The 14,029-nt window shown below is 41.4% G+C and overlaps 1 protein-coding gene across 3 annotated transcripts in view; it reads left to right on the forward strand.

Moving 5' to 3' along the window:
• Positions 1–11,339: 11,339 nt before the first annotated feature.
• SUCO (SUN domain containing ossification factor) overlaps positions 11,340–14,029 on the forward strand; it is a 91,062-nt gene continuing 88,372 nt past the window's right edge. For all 3 annotated transcript variants that reach the window (XR_006198728.1, XM_042924846.1, XM_042924845.1), the window contains exon 1: positions 11,340–11,501. Coding sequence is in view for 2 of the 3 variants with exons in the window: in XM_042924846.1 (XP_042780780.1) it covers positions 11,440–11,501 (62 nt within the window). In the remaining variant the exon portion in view is untranslated. The remainder of the gene's footprint in view (positions 11,502–14,029) is intronic.

The raw sequence follows: 14,029 nt of genomic DNA on the forward strand, positions 1-14,029 counted from the left end.
TGGGGAAGTGACAAGGTTCCAGAAGAGCATATGGGACTGGAAAAATTTTGGTGAGAATTTTCGGACAACACAATCTACCACAGCCATTGTCACACTTTCTCTTGCAACTAGGCCAGTTGCACCCAGTGATTGCCGGAAAGGCCAGATGAGCCACAAATCTTCAGGCCCAGAGCTGTTTCAGATGGCAAGAGACCTCTTGGTTCAGTGACACCCAGTATCTGCTGCAAGTTGCTTTCCCACTAGAGAATGACATGTCCCACCTTCATCATTGAAATGGTTTGGTTTATAGATTGAGAAATACTGTTTATTTTATTAATATGCTGACCAAGACAAGAAAGTTTTGCTGAGAGAGTGACTGTCTCATTGAAGTTGACATTCTATATTGGTAAATAAAGCCATTACTTGGGTGTGAGAGGACAAAACAGACTCAACAGAAGGAGATTGGGGGGAAAAAGCAGGAGAGAAGGAATGCATGAGGGAGAGAGGACTGATGGCAAGAGCTTTTCTAGTATTTTCCATTCACCTTTACCAAGTGGGAAATCTTGGATGATAGTAGTTGGGTCTTGGTGGGCAGAAGATAGCAGAGTGACCTCCACGCAACAACAAAATGAATTCAGCCAACATAATTATCATTAGCTTCCTGCTTTGTCAATAATATACAATTTGATTTATTTTTGACTCAAGAAATACGTATTTCACACTTACTATGTGCCTATGTTAGGTCTGTGAGGAGCACAGGTGAAATAAAAAAATGATACTCTGCTCTCACAAAGTTTCCTTGTTGTGTTGAGGGAGTCAGAAGAGATCCATATATATAATACATTTCATTTTTCACCCTAAAACGTGAATGTGAGTTGTCAATCAGAGCAGTGGTGCAGAATAGTGTTTACTGAGCTTTCCTGTAGCCACACTTGTAGTACAGAACAATGGAGATGTTTTATTTAGTCTTGTGAAAATATTGTCTCAAGGAGACCAGAGGAATGTTTCAGAACAGTATTTCCTAACTCATCTGACCATAAAAGTCATCTGTTAAGTAAAGATTTCCCAGTCTCCTGAAGATTCTGATTCTGTGGATCTAGGGTGGAGTTAGGAAACTATACTTTTACAGAGGATTCTACTATAAGGAAAATATGGGAAATTGAGATTTAGGAGAAATTGCAATTGACCACAGTGGAGCAAAAGCCCAAAGAACTACTCGTGCAGGTAAAAGAAAAGAAATAGGTAATTAGCTATTAGCTAATAGTTAATTAGGTATTTTGTGCACCTTTCACAGATTAAATCTACACTGGCCACATTGCAATGTAAAAAAAGAAATTAATAAAATAAAATTAATAAAAAAGAAACTACTTTAAAATATTCTGTCCATCTATTAAGGGTTTTTTTCCCAGCAAATATGAGTTTCTGACTGAAGAGTAGATATAGTTTATTGTAATTGTGCAGATAAATGCATCACATTAAATTTTTAGCTTATTAGTAGGTTCTGAAAAAAGGTGAAATTAGAAATATGTGATATTTAGGGGCGCTTGACTGGCTTAGTTGGTAGAGCATCTGACTGTTGATCTCAGGGTGGTGAGTTTAAGCCCCATGTTGGGTGCAGAGATCACTTTAAAAAAAATAAAAGCGTGCAATGTTTAAGGTTAAACAAAATTATCTTAAAGGATGTAAAATTTAAATTCTACTTATAGTGATCACAAATCACTTCTTCCCCATCCTTATTCTTCAAAATAAGCATTTGTTTTTCCTTTCAAACTCCTTAGGCTGTAATTTTTCTTTCCCATTGCATCTTGGGAGACTGGACTATAACTACTGACAATCCTGATAAAGTCCAATTAGGGCTGAATGTTTCTAAGCATTCAAATACGTCAGACTTCAATATCCCATCTCACAAGTTATATAACAAGGATTGCAGGGCTCAATTCTAGACTTGGGGTTTTTTGGTTTTAGTTTTGAATGAAAGAATGCACATAAAAGCTTTAATTCTGTGTAGAAGATGCTCAAAACACTTAAATATCCCGTCTCTTGAATCATCGCCATCACGATCATGATCATCCTCGCAGTTACATTTGATTGAATGGCTCCTTTGTGCCAAGAATAATGCCAAATGCTGTGGAGGATACAGAGATGAAAGAAGATACATTTCCTGTCCCTCCAGGGGAGGACACACTAACCGTAGTGCAAGCGAGAAGATAATAATCCATGCTCCGGAAGTTCACAAAAAGGAGGGGTTGCAAAGGAGGGTTCTGCAACAGGATCAGACTTCATAGGGAAGTCTGACTTTCGAGACTGACTTTCGAGTTAGCTTACACAAAGTTTCTGTATTCTATATTCTCAACAGGTTCTTAACCTTCCCTAGAAACGTCACTGTTACCCTTCATTAATTATTTGGTGATGTGAAATGATTAATGTTTAATGCTTTCCTATGGGATGGACTTTCCCAAAGAGTTCAATTGTTTGCGTGATTTCAGTGTAAGGAACTGAAAGTTGCACAATGGAAGGAAACAGCAAAGGCTCTTTGATAGCAGTTTACCTAAAATCTCAGTCATGCAGGTCCTTTGACGGTTTCCAGACTGATACACTTTAATATCACATTCTCTCCCTGTGCAAAATGAAGGGTAAAAATGACTTGATCCATATAATGATTTTCACAGTTCAGGCCCCAAAACAGGATATTGACTGAACAATTGGAGGCAAAGTAAGTGTTCCTCAATTATCCAGATAATTGCTTCACTTTATGGAATGATTAGAAAGATGATTTTAAAATAGATGTAAATAACAGAGGGAAGAAGAAAATATCGGGCAACGAAAAGATTACATATTAAACATTAAATAGGTGGTTCTGAAGGCAGGGGCAGCAAAGAAAGTTCTAGAAACTCTCTTATTCTGAAAGAGACAAGTAATCCTTAGAGAAGTGTCCATTTGCCCCACATCTCCACATTTTATTCACTTCTCACATTCTCTTCCAATTTTCAAGTCTAGTGACTGAATGGAACACCTGGAAAATGGAAACATCATAGCAGACTTGTGTCCTCTGTTCCATATATTCAGTATAGATGGACAGAATGGAAAAATATTAAAACATTTTAAAAAGGAACTTATTTCTCTATTTCTTAATTTGCAACCCCTTCCCCACTACCACCATCAACAAACACATACACCTTTAACCTCACTTCCAGTGGTACTTGGTGCTATCATTTCCCAAATTAGCTTTTTGGGGATTCTATATCACAAGTTGGGTCAGTTTTTGCCATTTCCTATTGCTAAATTAGGACTCAGTTTTCTCATGTCTTCTGTGTTGAGAATGATTATATTATTTATTGTTCAAACCAGAACACATTTGAAAGTAAAAGCTGATACTATTATTAATTATTCCAGCACTATTAATACGGGTAAACCAGGATTGTTCTTGGAAGATGAACATATGACTACTTTAGGAAGTCATTTCCTATCTGCTTTCCAGCTTCAAAGCCTTGTTCTTCTAGTCCCTTCATCTGCTTGGCCCTGTTCTTATGGCTTTATCTGCAAACAAACAAATCTTTTCCTGTTGTTTTATGAGCATTCTGAAAGTAAAAATAATGGCTCACTTGCATTATCTCTACCCAAGTTAATTATCTTAAACTCACTTGCACTCTGTACTTGCACCATACTTTGTTATTTTAATGTTCTTCGATGCCTTGACTTCTCTTTAAAATCATCACATGACCTAAAGTGAGGCATTTTATATGAGTTTAACAAATATCTATTTATTTGATTTGATTAGAGCTCACCATCACTGTTTATATCATACCAAATACGAAACAAGTGTCAAACAAAAATAGAGGGTATATGGAGCGCCTGGGTGGCTCAGTTGGTTGAGCATCTGACATTGGCACAGGTCATGATCTCGCAGTTTGTGAGTTCAAGTCCTGCATCGGGTTTGCTGCTGTCAGTGCAGAGCCTGCTTTGGATCTTCTGTTCCCCTCTCTATTTCTGTCCCTCCCCACCCATACCCTCACACCCAAAAATAAATAAAACCTTAGAAAAATTAAAAAAAAAAGAAGACATATGATGATTGTTAAGGTAGTTTTTAATTAGATTCTAGGATGTATTGTTCTCCATACTTGAGATAGCTTCTCATATATCTGTGAAAATTCTAGTCGTCTGTCATGGTCCACCTCAAATCTTCCTTCTCCTTCAAGTCCTTCTTATAATTTCCTCAAAAGAAAAAAAAAAGTTTTCTTTTCCCCTAAAATCTTGTGACACCCACAATTTATATTATAAACAATTTATATTATACACACATATATATATCATTGAAGCAAGAGTACCTGAAAAAATATTTCCTCTTACTGAGACACACTCTGATATTTTTTAAATTATTGTCTTTTGCTTTTTAAAAAGTACTGATGGGCTTCCTAAAAATTGATTGCTTTACTCTCTAATGAGTTGTGAACTACAATTTAAAATACATTGCCCTAAGGGCCCCTGGGTGGCTTAATGGATTAAGTGTCTAACTTCAGTTCAGGTCATGATCTCGCGGTCTGTGAGTTCAAGCCCCACATCCAGCTCTGTGCTGACAGCTCTCTCTGCCCCTCCCCTGCTTGCACTCTGTCTCTCTGTCTCTGTCCTCTCAAAAATAAACAGTAAAATTTTTTTTTAATTAAAACAAAAACAAAAACTTTGCCCTAGTGGAGTGCTTCCCAACCTGGGATCCATGTATACAATTCACTGGTCCATGAACTTGGGTGGAAAAATAATTACATCTTTATTTTCAGTGACTTCTTGCTGAAATTTAGAATTTCCTCTTACAAATATATAAGATAAGTAATCTTAACAGTATTAACAATATCTATAGCTTTGTCACTAATGAAAACTCAGATATTTTCATATCACATTATACATACTATAGGACGCTTGAAATATCTTTTATACTCATCAGTGTTTTGGAATTATTGAAGTTACTAGACCTGCCACCAGGTCTTGTTATTTAGCATTTTTAAAAAGCATATGTGTTGCCATGTCACAAATTTGTTTTGTAATATTTTGATAATTATATTTCACGATAATTGGTTTCATTTGTAATCAATTATTTTATTTTACACCTTTATAAGCATTCTGAGAAGGAATCCATGGGCATCACCAGAAGGTTAAGAAACTTGCTAAGGTACTGTGAATTTCCTGGAGGCAAAAACTGTTGCAGTACCTTTCACAGGAGAAAGGCTCAGTAAATATTTGTTGAACACATTATTTCTCCAGGTTATTCAGGGGTAATTTAAACCTGAAAAATTCTAGCCCCATACAAGTCAAACAGTGTTATGCTAAACAAAAATAACTTGGCTATTTGTAGTGGAAGAGATAGTTGGCTAGGGGCTAGTTTGTTACATAGTTGCCTCAACCTTCCTATCCTAGGGGCTTGGTATTCACAGGAATTCCAACTACAGGGCAAATTGTAACTCAGTATCAGTAGACACACGAAGTAATAGAAGTTAAAACGTATTTCTTGGGCTCCTGTAATAAAACAAAACTCGTTGTGTTTTATGTATATATAACACATGACCTCGTGCATAAGGAATTTATACACTGCTCAGAGAGACAGACGTCATGAGAACAGAGAACACAGGTGTTTCAGGAGATGGCAAGCAGTAGAGTTTGGTGAGAAGGTTGAGACACGAAAGGAAATAGTGGAGGATAAGTCTTGAACCCTCAGCTGAGTTGGATTATGGAAAGCTTCAAATGCCAGGCCAAGAAGGCAAAACTTTATTCAACAGATATGTAAGATCTAAGGGAGATTTTTGTTATCAAAACAAGGACGTGATGTAGGTAATGTTTTAGGAAGCTTCATCTGAGACGTATTCAGCAGGTACTGAAGGACACAGCAGCGAGAGCCCCCAATATGTTGTCTTCAGTTGCTGCTTTTCTCTCCCTCTTTGGAATCTTGTATTTGTAAACTCTTTTTTTTTTAATGTTTACTTATTATTGAGAGACAGAGACAGAGCGCAAGTGTGGGAGGGGCGGAGAGAGAAGGAGACACAGAATCTGAAGCAGGCTCCATGCTCTGAGCTGTCAGCACAGAGCCAGACGCAGGGCTCGAACCCACAGACGGCGAGATCATGACCGAAGTCGGACACTTAACCGACTGAGCCACCTAGGCGCCCCTTGTATTTGTAAACTCTTGCTAAATACTGTACCAGAACTCCAAATATTCAATACTAAACTACCAAACTAAACTTCCCTGCAAACCTGCAACTCCCCACTTTCCTATTTATGTGAAGACCGCACTCTGTCCTAGAAACCATCTTTGATTTCTTCCTTTCTATCACCCACTTCCTGAGTTATCCTTCCTCTGGCTGATTCCATTATTAGCCTACTGAAACTCATGTACCCTCAAAATAGACACATATTAGCCAGTGATAGAAGATTAAATTTGGGATCATAAAGTAGAATATTTTTTAAAGGGAAATGTTATATTCTGTTGCTTGCAGTATAAACAGAAGTGAACAAGCCAACATTGCAGTTTTTGATTCCTCTGTCTGTTAAGGGACTGAGTTCTCAGGCTGTCCTAGAGAAGGAGTTTATTTAGTTTATCTTCCTCCTAGTTCTACCTTTACCTCCTGAAGCGGCCACATTGTCAGTGCTTTGTTAAGATAGATTTGACAAAATAGTTTAGGCTCTCTTTAAATAAGGAGTAACTAAATAAAACAGATATAAGGTATTTTGTGCACATGGCTACACACACTCAAAGAAAGCAGCAACAAATGGAGTGGGGACAAACAGGGAGAAAATTCTGTACTGTATCTACATGTAGTTAACATCTTAAGTGCTGATTTCCACATTCATACTTCTTTTCAACTGGTTTAGTCCCTCTTATTGCCTATTCGTCTTTTCTCAAATCCCTGACCTTTCTTTCACTGATTTCAAGGGGACTTTTGTCCTAACTGGCTTTCACTCTGGAAGCAGCTGATATCATTGAGCCTCACCTGTTCCTCTTAGAGATACATAGTATCTCAGCATTGAAAGAGGCAGACAGCATTTCAACTCAAAATATGCCATGGCTCCCCTATCGAATGTCACCAACTTAAACTGGACAAATATCTTTTCTCAGGGGCTTCTTAAATATGATTTACATGTGAATAATGGTAAAGGGAGATGGCCAGAGGTGTTGGCTCCTTTTCTGAGATCTGCTTGTTCTTTCTCACTATCAGCAGAGTATCTGATCTTTCATCAGGGCAGAGACTTGAGCTGTCCAGAGTTTTTCCGACCATGTTTAGGAATGAAGAACTCATGTTCATCAGGCAGTTTAGTCCTTGGTGACTTCTGGAATAATCCTAGGATCTGCCGTGCACATGCGTGGTCAGTTAGTTACAGGCTTTATTGACTTGGGAGATTCTGTTATGGCAGAGTTTCCTCAAGCTTTGCACTTTTGACTTTCTGGGCCAAATAATTTTTTGTCTTGTGCATTGTAGGATGTAGCATCTCTGATTTCTATCCGCTAGATGTGGCACTTCCTCCCTTGCAACAACCAAAAATGTCTCTAAATGTTGCCATTCCCCCATACCCACCCCAAGGGGAAAAATTGCCCCTGGTTGAGTACCCTTGTGGTATAGTTAAGAGGTGGTAGATGGTGGTTACTTAGCCCACGTCTTAAAGATTACATACATGTTTTCTATATTCTTTGCCATTCTTTGGCATATGTTGTGCTTTAAATATGGTAGCATTTTTCTATACTAAATTTATTTTGTAATTCAAGTTAATTTTCTCGTTATATTTATCTATTGAGTCATAACATATTTTTTTCCTTTATTTAACAACCATGTAGAAAACATCCAGGTTTTCAAAGTTCACCTCCATGGAACTTCACTTATTCTCACTATCTGAAGTCTTAAAACAAGGACAAACTATCATAAATAGAAAGTCAGGTGAAGAACCTAATTTATGGGGAAGATGAGTTCTATTTTACTGAGGGAAATTTGCAGTTATGGTAGAATATCTAAATGTCATGTCAAGCAACTACTTGAAGAGAGGTTGGCTATAGACCTGGGAGTCAATAGTATAGCTAATAACTGGAATTATGAAGTATCCAAAAAAAGAAAAAGCTCAGAGAACTGAAGACTACGCCTTACCACAGAGCTATGGAAATGAAACTGGCAGAAAGAAAAAATAATATTGATTGATTGAAATAAAGCTAATGATTGAATAGGTGAAAGGCAACCCTACCACAGGGGTATCAATAAAGCCCAACAGTAGGAATAGGAAGAAAGAAGGAAGGAAGGAACAAAGGAAGGAAGGAAGGAAAGAAGGGGAGGAGAATTCTCTCTACCAGCTGTATATTTTAGAAGATCATTCTAGGGGGGGTGCCTGGGTGGCTCAGTCAGTTAAGCATCTGACTTCGGCTCAGGTCACGATCTCACAGTCGTGAGAGTTGGAGCCCCATTTTGGGCTCTGTGCTGACAGCTCAGAGCCTGGAGCCTGCTTCAGATTCTGTGCCTCCCTCTCTCTCTCTACCCCTCCTTTACTCACACTTTGTGTGTGTGTGTGTTTGTGTGTGTGTGTGTGTCTCAAAAAAAATTAATGAATAAAAACATTTAAAAAAAAGAGGAAAAAAAAAAAAAAAGAAAAGATCATTGTAGGGACCTGTGGAAAAGTAGTGGGTGGGCTTGTGGTTTGGAGAAAGGGGATTGAAAAGGTGCCTGATAACTTGCCAGCCTTGAGATAAGCATCTATTCTTTTTTTTTTTTTTAATGTTTATTTATTTTTGAGAGAGAGAGAGAGACAGAGCATGAACAGGGGAGCGGCAGAGAGAGAGGGAGACACAGAATCTGAGGCAGGCTCCAGGCTCTGAGCTGTCAGAACAGAGCCTTATGCAGGGCTCGAACTCACAAACCGCGAGACCATGACCTGAGCGGAAGTCGGATGCTCAACCGACTAAGCCACCCAGGCGCCCCAAGATAAGCATGTATTCTCATAGGACTTCCTTGGCTGTACTCTACTGAGGATCACCTGAAGAGCAACTGTTCCTTATCCTGAATAAAGTAATTCCTGGAACGAAAGGAAAAGGGTGCCTAACATGGTAAAGAATGTCAAATAATCCCCATCTTTCTGTTGTCCCTATCTTCTTTTTAACTTTCATATCATCATTTGCTACTGCTCTTGAGCAAATAAATGCACACCTATTGTAAGGAGAAATAGAGACGAAAGGATCTTATTGTTATATACTAAGAGTGGTATCAATAGATCATTGGAACTGCCACCTAATTATTGCCAGGAAAATTAGTTTAGGGTAAACTCCTCTGGAAGCAAATCACCATTTATAGAATTTTTTAAATACATCCAGTTGACTTATTTCAAGTCTCTTAGAATGGGTTAAATCATTCAGGTCCTTGGAATACAATTAACAACAATTCAACTTAAAAGGTTTATAAGGAAATTTCGTGGCTCAAATTTAAGCATCAGAAGGGCATTTTACTAAGGTGTTTCATGTTTTCCCCTATGACACATGGCAATATGTGTGGCCCATGTTTTAATAATATCTGCTTTAAGGGGCACCTCTGTGGTTCAGTCAGTTAAGCATCGGACTCTATTTCGACTCCTCTCTGTTTCTGCTCAGGTCATGATCTCACCGTTTGTGGGTTGGAGGCCTGCCTCAAGCTCCGCAGTGTCAGTGTGCAGAGCCCACTCAGAATTCTCTGTCTCCCTCTCTGCCCCTCCCCCTCCTCAAAATAAATAAGTAAACAAACATTAAAAAGTAATATCTGCTTCAAACATTTTTTTTTTTACACTAAACCTTATGCCATGATCCACAGCACAGACAGAGCATTTGTCTGGGTGCTTTCTGGGGAAAACAGTTTTGAGTCTTCTGACAGCCAAAACAATAAAAAGGAAAACACTACTGAGTTATACTTTTATGTCTTTATCTAATAAAAGAAGTATCCCTCAGTAGAGACTAACTTCCTGTCAGTGTCAGTCTGAAAGGAATATATCACCTGAGAGATGAAGGAACACATTAGGCCAGCGGCCAAACATCGTCTTCTCCCCTTTGCAGAAGCTAATACCTCTTCCTCTATACTCTCTGCCATGTAAGAGAAGAGAGCTACAAGAGGGTCTTGAGACGAAAGGCGGTCAAGCATTTTGGAGTTTCAGGCAGAAACCAGCTACCGAGAGATCTTTAGGGACCCCAGTGGCATAAAAATCCAGGGTGGCCACACTGCTCCTTACTAAAGATTGAGAACCAGACACTTTTTTGCTCCGCACAGTAGCAATACGCGTGTGTACGTGACCGCCTTCCTCGCTTTCGGTGAATTCCAACTCCCTCAACAGGAGCCCAAGTTTTCCTTTCAGGCTCCTTCGTTGTGCACCCGAAACACGAATCCAACAGAATGCAGACCAACCCCACCGGCCCCAAAAGAGGAATCCAGGACGGTGAAATTTCCCTGAGGCATAGAAGAAGCGAGAGACTTTCCGCCCAACCAATCAGGTGAGAGGAGATCTGGGCACACCCCTTTCTTCCTACCAATCAGCACCTAACTCGATGGGCTGGGCCCATCGACACCGGGAAAACACCTTTTAAATTTTATTAGTATAGCTTTTTTTCCCCTCCGTCATTCTAGGCCATCCCACGAACTGTGCTCAAAAGAGGAAAACTGAGTGTAACAATTCCAAAGCTGGTCATTCTGGCGGTGAGAAGTGAAACTATAGACCTCTCCATCAAAACTGTGATTCTATGAGGACTAGAGAATGGGAAAGGAGCGTTCCAGAGGACAAACTACAACTCCCAAGGCGCCTTGCGCGGACTCGGCACGCCCTGGGCGAAGGGGCGGACCAAGGCGAAAAAGACAGCTGAGGGTCACGAGGGTCCTCTCCGACTTCCTGAATGTGAGCCACTGACCGCGCGGACTTTGAGGTGGGCGGGGCGGCGGCAACACCGGCTCTCGCGCTGTGTGCCCTCCCCGCTCCGGCTGCTCCGCCTGAGACGTCGGAGGGGGCGTGGCCCGCGCGGGGGCTGGTGGGGGCGCGAGCGCCGCGGGACGTGGGTGACGCGTCTTCTTCCAGCTCAGCGGTGTGTGAGGTGGCGCGGCCCCGCCGGCGATTGGCTGTTGGGAGACGAGTACGCTGCGGCCGTTGGTCGCCGGCAGCACGGAGGGAGAGCCGGGGCGGGCGGGGGGGATATGGGGCGGCAGTGGCGGCGGCGGCGGCTGCAGGAGGCGGGCGCGGACGAGCCGGCGGCTGCGGCAGCAGCGGCGGTCCCAGGAGTCCTCCTGTGAAGCGCCCCTGTCGGCGCCGCCGTGGGCCCCTCGGAGAGGGCGGCCAGTACGCGAGCCGCTGAGGAGCCGCTCCCCGAGCGCCGCAGCCCTAAGGACTCTCGGTCCCATCCTCGCGCTCCTGCTCCGGCTCCTCCATCTTGGCCTCGGCAGTGGCGGCTGCCGGGAGGATGTGCCGCCTTCTGGCAGGGGGAAGAAGGAGGAGAAGATGAAGAAGTACCGGCGGGCCTTGGCCCTGGTCTCCTGCCTGTCTCTGTGCTCCCTGATCTGGTGAGTTGCCGCGACGAGATGGGAGTTTCCCGTGAGGGGCGAGGGGAGCAGCCCGGGTCACACCCCCCCCCTCCCCCCCAATCGTCTTGGCTGTTAGGGTGCGGGTCTCCAAGGCCCTTACGGAGCGACACACGGATTACTTCGCGACTCTCCCGCTGGCCGGCCTGGCTGTGCTCTGGGAGATGTTCGCGGTGTGTTTTAGAAGGTGCAAAGTGGGGGAGAAAGGTGCCTGAGCAGAATGGACCACCTGAGTGCCTTTGTACTCAGTGACGGTGCCGCTGGGAGACGGTGGGGCGTTTGGGCAGTTCTCAGACAGACGCCAGGTAAGTTGCTCGGCTTTCCTGCCAGCCACTCGCCTTCGTAGTGTGAGAAGGGCAGAAAGCGTGTCGGATGTGGTGTGTTCCCGACGAGCGATTTTAAAACAACGTGATTGTCACGAGGGTGAGAGTAATGTACAAGCAGTAGTTTGGGCCGTTTCTTGCTGTCTTTGGCCTCGGGTGCACTTCGGGCTGCTGTTCTGGAAACTTTGGGGGACATTATGAAGCACTTTGTCAAGAGGTAGATGATGGAAAGCCGTTGGTTCAGTAGAGTGTCTTAGGTGTCGTGTGTACAGCAGTTTCTGCTGATGTCCCCTCGTAATGGGACGATAAGCCCTGTGTTTTGAAGGCGGGAAGGGTGCTTTGTTCCTGAAGTTTGTGGAGTTTCTGTTGATCCTTGGCGTATTGGGGCGTCTTTGAGGCGCGAAGAGCGTGTCAGTAAAAGGGTTGCTGTCATCGTACTGGGAAAAGACATTTCCCCCCTCCGACGGAATTTCTTCAGAGATGTGTGACGTTAGCTGACTGGAAAGATGCTTCTTCAGTCAGTGGTTTGCTGTTTATTATATTAAAGTCGAGATAAACTAAGTTCCTTGTGTTGTTTATTTCTGGAAAACACCAATAATGTCTTCATTTTTACCGGTGCCCAATGGATTCCAAAGATTCTGAAGTTGGAGAGTTGTTGCTCACATCAAAAAATAAATAAGAGGAAAAGGAAAGCCCTTGCCTGGCTGAGGAATTTTGATTGGAAGATTGATAGAAGTTTTACAGAATAAAACATTTGGCCTTTTGACTTTAATTCCAAACCCTTTTAACAGGAGCACTGTCCTTCCCTCTTTCTGCTTGTTAGTATCATGTTGGGTATGAAGAAGTGCACGCAGGAGATGAGTCCACTCACCGCATTTTAAGTTTAAATTTGCGGGTGAGATACCAAGCCCTTTTGCTCCTATCCACCTTTTCCTGGGGGCTGCTTGGTAGTGTATGGGTTATACGTCGTTTCTTTCCTCTTTGTCCTTGATTTTGCCCATCTTTATACCATGTTATTCTTCGCCAGCACTTTCTGAAAAGGCTCCTAGGACAAAGGGTATGCTTTTCATTCAAGTTTAAAAATGTATCAGTATCTCTGATTTTTTTAAATTGAAACATATTTGACATGTAGCATTGTGTAAAGGTGTACGTTTGTATATTGTCATTTGATTGCCATTGTAGTGATAGTTACTACATTTATCCTGTCCTGTAAAATGATCATTTCTTTTTTGTGGTCAGAGTAGTTAAGACCTAGTCTCAGAGTAAGTTTAATGATTGTCATACAATATCATTGTCTACATGCACTATATCCCACACCAAATCTTCAGGACTTAGTTATCTGTTAGTTGCAAGTTTGTATCCTTAAACATGATTTTTTTTTCTTCAATTTTAATGGATGGTAGAGATGAGATCAAACATTACAATGTATTTTCTAAAGTCGCTTGTGTATTTAAATTAACCATGCTTCTGTTACTTGGTGTAACTTCTGGCTATCTTTTGTTTAGGCTTACTTAAGTATGGTTTCTCAGCTTTATTCATTAGCAGTAGTGAGAATATCATGACCTGTCAGGGGGGAAAAAAATCAGTCAGCTTAGTATTGAAAGTAGTAGTCATAAAGTTCTGTAAAGTGTGTTGACTCTCACAGTGAAGAATAGATGTTGAGGGTTTCAATAAAGAGTGAAAAGTTTAAGAAACTTTAGGTTAAGAAACAATTGAGGTAGTATATTTTGAGATTAGTTTGGACTGCCAAATTTAGGGATATTTTAATTATTCTTTACTGAAGCCATTAAAAGGGCATTGAAAAGAGGGCATTTAGACTTGAGATTTTCTTGGTAGGGTGATGATGCGATTGGAGAAGAGCAATGGTACATGGTAGCGATGGGCAGAGGGTATGTTATGTCTTTGAGACATAATGAAATATTGAAATTATTGCACTGATTCAACTGAAGGTCTAATTCTTGCTACCATGTGGTCTGTATGTCATTTCCCAACATCTCTATTCCCCCTTTACCAGTAATAGATATGGTAAGCCATTGTGGTGTTCAACAGATGTTTACAGAAGAGTTAAGCTCCTCTTAGTAGCCATTTTTGTCTTCTTTGTCATTCATAAATTGTCTCAAATTCTGTGATTCGTTTCTTTTTTACATTGTATCGTTTTGTAATTTATGAATGCTGTGTGCTCATACT

Source organism: Panthera leo, chromosome F3 (genome assembly GCF_018350215.1).
Source record: "Panthera leo isolate Ple1 chromosome F3, P.leo_Ple1_pat1.1, whole genome shotgun sequence".
NCBI lineage: Eukaryota > Metazoa > Chordata > Mammalia > Carnivora > Felidae > Panthera > Panthera leo.